The 5,374-nt window shown below is 29.3% G+C and overlaps 1 protein-coding gene across 1 annotated transcript; it reads right to left on the reverse strand.

Moving 5' to 3' along the window:
* Nucleotides 1-3,917: 3,917 nt before the first annotated feature.
* Nucleotides 3,918-5,074, reverse strand: LOC139893696 (uncharacterized). Its single transcript, XM_071876873.1, has 2 exons — nt 4,999-5,074; nt 3,918-4,921 (listed from the first exon to the last, which is right to left on the reverse strand). Exons 1-2 carry the CDS (start codon nt 5,072-5,074, stop codon nt 3,918-3,920), a joined length of 1,080 nt encoding a protein of 359 aa, XP_071732974.1.
* Between the last annotated feature and the right edge of the window lie 300 nt (nt 5,075-5,374).

Below are 5,374 nucleotides of genomic sequence, written 5' to 3' on the forward strand. Positions count from 1 at the left end.
ACTAATAATATCTTGAAATAATACTAAGTAAATATATATATGTAATTCGATTGAGAGAGTTTAGAGAAATATATTTTCAAGTTTCTATGAAATAATGAAACCTATTGAACTCTATTTATAATAGATTTTTGAATTATTAAAGTGAATTACTAAAGTATGAAGTATTAAAGTGAATTATTAAAGTATGAATTATTAAAGTGAATTATTAAAGTATGAATTATTAAAGTGAATTATTAAAGTGAATTATTAAAGTTAAAGTAAAGTAAAAGTAAAGTAAATGTAAAGTTAAAGTATAGTAAAAGTATAAAACTATGTACGTATAATACGCGTATAAATATATTTAATATTAATTTAAATCGTTATATCATAAAACATTTTAGAAATGTAGAATTATATATATTCATAATAGGTTTCAAGTTTTTAAATTACAGTCTGTTGGTGAAGCATGAGATAAAGTCCAAAGGTTTAATAAACGTATGAAATCATCTTAATGAAAAATGTCGAGTTACTTAACTTGTCGATATCCAACATCTAAGTTATTTTGTCGATATCCAACATCTAAGTTATTTACACTCCACGTTCTTACTTATAGATCACTTTACCATTTTCTGAATATTGTCAAAAAGAATAGATTTCTTAAATCACAGTGGACCTCATAACATTGGCCCGTAATCATATCATAATGTATCTGATAATTTAATCATTTGATATTATCTCTTAATTCTGTCGATAAATATGTCGAAACAAATACGTTCATGTAAAGTATCATATATGTCAAATACTTTGTTAATGTTTTCAGTTATTATATATTATATATACATATCTATACACACATAATTGTTCGTGAATCGTCGAACACGGTCAAAGGGTAATTGATTACATGAATGTAGTTCCAAACTTTTTGAGATTCAACATTACAAATTCTGCTTATCGTGTCGGAAACATATAAGGTTAGGTTTAAATTTGGTCGGAAATTTCCGGGTCGTCACACTTCATGACCTTTATAACATAACCTACTGATGTGTTTGACTTAGTTTTACCATCATTGACCAAGTTTGACTTTTGTTGACTTGCATGAACTTTGTTGACTATGTGTTGACTTTTACTACTTAATCGAGTCCGACTGATACTATGAATCAACTACTACTTGGAATAGTCTTATGTGACAACCTAAAAATGTCTCTAGGTTGCTTTACACGATTGTAACCGTCTTCTTTACTTGTGCTTACCACTTTACTTTACCGATCACACAAGGTGAGTCTACAATTCCATCACTTTTATTTTTGGGATGAGATAACCTGCTGATTTCTAAACTATTTTACGCTTTAGACGCGAGTAATAAATAATTATGCCTATGATTTGAGGCCAAAAAATCCCTTAGCTTGAAAACTTTAGCTAGTTGGGAAGCATGAATCTTAGGGACAGATATGTTAGGTTTGACAACCTCATTGCTACATACTGCAGTGCTTTTTACTTCATATAACGTAAACTAAAGAAAATTTTATAAAAGAATAGGGTAAAGGATTTCATAGTTCGCTATGTATTGGTAAATCTTTGTATTCAAGTGCTTATAAAAATGTATATGTTATACAACTGGGTTGTACGAAAACTCGTGGTCTAATACAGATAACCAATTACTGATAAATGATTTCGAATAACTGATTACAGATGACTGAATTCTAACCACTGAATTATGATAACTTACTTTACTGATAACTGATTTTTGAAAATCGATTACTGACAGCTTATTTTTGAAAATCGATTTATGAAACATACTAGTATTCGTTGCTAAAACCTATAAATTCATCAACATTATTGTTGACTCGTTTAACATGTATTATCTAAGGTCCTTAGAGTTATTGCTTCCGCTATGTAATAAAGTGCTTAGCTACCGGATGGGGTCCATCATCATTTACTAAAGACATTATTTACATTCGCATTTTTTTAAACTGTTGCATTTAAATACTGTTGCTCCTTTACTACGGTACTTTTGTTATATTATACTTATGGTTGACTATTTTTGTTAAGTCAAATGTTTTAATTAAAAACTAATGAGAATTCTTTTCTATAAACCTCCCATATAGAGGGCGTAACCGTTATGTTGTGAGACCGAATGGTAACATTTCATCAAACGAAATTTGGCGGGGTGTTAATTTGTTTTAAAAAATAAATAAATAAAAGAATTGATAAGTCGAGTTAAGAATAAAAACATATATTATATATTATTGATTACTTGTATTTTTAGTTCAAGTAATATTTGTTATCTTAAATATCATTAAATTGCTAGAATGATGATGTAAGCAATTAGGCTAATTTGCCCATCATTAAGCCATCAGCATAACACGTGCATCACTAAAACAAGGGCCATTCACATCATCCTCTATGTAATTAATTTTTGAACTAATTAAAATAAAGCAGGAAAATAGCAACATGTAAATATGACTATTAAATAATAAAAAATTAAATTAAATAATAAATATCTTCCCAAATTAATATGAGGCACATATTGTTATAAAATCACGACATTTTTTCACAATTTTTTCTCAATATTTTCATCTCAGAAAAAATTTACCTTCAAGTATTATAAAACACCTCATTACCATATATAAGCCCCCATGATGAAGTTATTAAAATAATTAATTGTATTTAATAAAAATATTAAAATGTTAATGTATAATATATGAAGCATAATGTACAACCTTATAATAAAACACTTCATTATCATATGTACAATATTTGAATCGTTATGTACAACTTTATGGTACAACACACTCATAATCATATGTACAATGTTTGAAGCATTATATACAACCTTATACTAAAACACAAGACACCCATGACAATATATATATATATATATATATATATATATATATATATATATATATATATACATATATATATATATATACATATACATATATATATATATATATATATATATATATATATATATATATATATATATATATATATATATATATATATATATATATATATACTAGGTTTTGAAGCCCGTGCGTTGCACGATGGAATTCATATTATTTCTAAGATACCGTACTTATAATATTAGTAACATCACATGAAAACTTATTCAATTTTTGTCACATATCTGATATGAATGAAACATATTTAAAAAAAAATTATACTTGGTGGAAACCATAATAATGTAACATAATTCTAATATTTCTAAAAAAAACATTATACATACATAGTAGTTCAATGATATCATACAAATGGAAATTTTTTAAAATATTTCTTTAATTAAGTCTATAAGTGTTGCAAGACACCTTTGTATATCACATTTTTTGTTGTATTGGATAGTTTGTTATCCTTGTCTAAGATTAATATCTTGATTCCTTGCCGATTCGTAACCCAAGATAGTGCAACGTATAGTTTTCCATGACTAAACACCGGTTTTGGAAGAAATAAACCAACACGCGATAGTGTTTGTCCTTGAATTTTTTTTTTGTCATTGCAAAGCACACCGACAATGGATATTGTCATCTTTGGAATCTGAAAGGTATTCACTTGTCCGTCGGTACGATAAGCATACGTGATAATGCTGTAATCTTCCCCACGTTTGAGCCGGTTAAAATTTTTGCTTTGATGATTTTTTCTCCTAAGTGCACAATTTGTAAACGTGTACCGTTACACAAACCTCCTACCTGATCTATATTTCGAAGTAACATAACTGGTACACCAATTTTGAGCCTCAGATTGTGCTTTGGTAAACCACCAACTTCAATGCTATTTAGCAAATCGGTAGTGTATAGTTCACTATTAAAGTCAGCGTCTCTATGTGACGCACATATAGTGTCTGAGCTCAAATATGACATTTCTTCTCCTTCCAAACACTTCATCATTCTATCATTAATGATGTTAACTACTTCATGAGTTGGAGCAAGAATTGCACGTTACTGATAATATTCTAGATGGCCAAGATTAAAAAGATTATCTGGATAAATAGTTGAGATGATCGAACCAATTGGATCATCAAGATCTGTTATGAAAAGATCTTGTGGAATTTCAATATCAAAAACTCCATCTTCAGATTCACCGACATCACCGTTGCCTATGTCAAGTATCCATTGAGCAAAACTTCTAATATTGGCATTAGTTTCAATACCACATAATCTCATGTTAACTGTAAGTTTTAAAACAGTAACATAATCCCACAAATATGAAGAATTTAGAGATGCATCTACTATATCTTCTCTTTTACCTTTTTGAATAACAGGTAATATTTGTCTAAAATCACCACCAAACACAAATGTTTTACCCCCAAAGAGAGTATCCATACTATCAGGATTGGATTGACGACATATATCACGCATAGAACGATCTAGTTCTTCAACACACATCTTGTTAACCATCGGGGCCTCATCCCAAATAAGCAGTTTAGTTCTACGAATGAGCTCACCCAATTTGCTACTTGGAGAAATAGTACAAAATAACTCATCCGTAGGATGAAGCGGTATGTGAAAACGTGAATGAGCCGTCCGACCTCCAGATAATAGCAAAGCTACTATCCCACTTATCGCAACATTTAAAACAATTTCTCCTTTACTGCGCAATGCAGCTGAGAGTGTTTTCCAAAGGAAGGTTTTTCCAGTACCACCATATCTGTACAAAAAGAACACACCTCCTTTGCCGTGATCAACTGCTTTTATTATCTGATCGTATGCCTCCTTTTGTTCGGATGTTAACTTTGTAATGGAATCTGAATGTTGATTTGTAAGTGTACTTTTGTCGTAGGAGAGCTCATCTATAATAAGATGGTTTTCTGAAATATTCCTTGTATGATTCGATGGGCATGGCATTGAACTAAAACTTCTCAATGAACTACTATTGCGTTGACGTAGTTTGTCAATCTCTTGTAAAGTCAAATCTTTTAATAGTTCAATCTCAATTTGTGTCCCTGCAATTAATTAAATTTAATTTAATAATATACTCCAATATGACAATTGAAGTATAATATAATTCAAATATCCTTACCTGTTCTGTATGGATGAACGATATCCACTGACAAAAATTGAAATGTTTTCTCAAATACAACTTCAGGTCGACTCATAGTGTCAGATAATAGTAATTGTACAAATAATTTTCTGACGAAATGACCACCCTAAAATGTCCCGTTCATATTGATTATAAACGTTCCATATTAATTGATTTTGTCACGAGGTTTTGACCTCTATATGAGACGTTTTTCAAAGACTGCATTCATTTTTAAAACAATCATAACCATTATTTTATCGATAAAGGTTTAAAAAGCATTACGTAGATTATCAAATAATGATAATCTAAAATATACCGTTTACACACGACCATTACATAATGGTTTACAATAAGAATATATTACATTAAAAATAAG

The sequence above is a fragment of the Rutidosis leptorrhynchoides genome, chromosome 1 (genome assembly GCF_046630445.1).
Source record: "Rutidosis leptorrhynchoides isolate AG116_Rl617_1_P2 chromosome 1, CSIRO_AGI_Rlap_v1, whole genome shotgun sequence".
Lineage (NCBI taxonomy): Eukaryota > Viridiplantae > Streptophyta > Magnoliopsida > Asterales > Asteraceae > Rutidosis > Rutidosis leptorrhynchoides.

Excerpts from the sequence above, each read along its gene's own strand:
- LOC139893696 (XM_071876873.1), bottom strand. The coding sequence starts at position 5,074 with ATGAGTCGACCTGAAGTTGTATTTGAGAAAACATTTCAATTTTTGTCA. Across the intron at positions 4,922-4,998 it reads CGTTCATCCATACAGAACAG|GGACACAAATTGAGATTGAA; the intron begins GTAAGGATATTT and ends AATTAATTGCAG.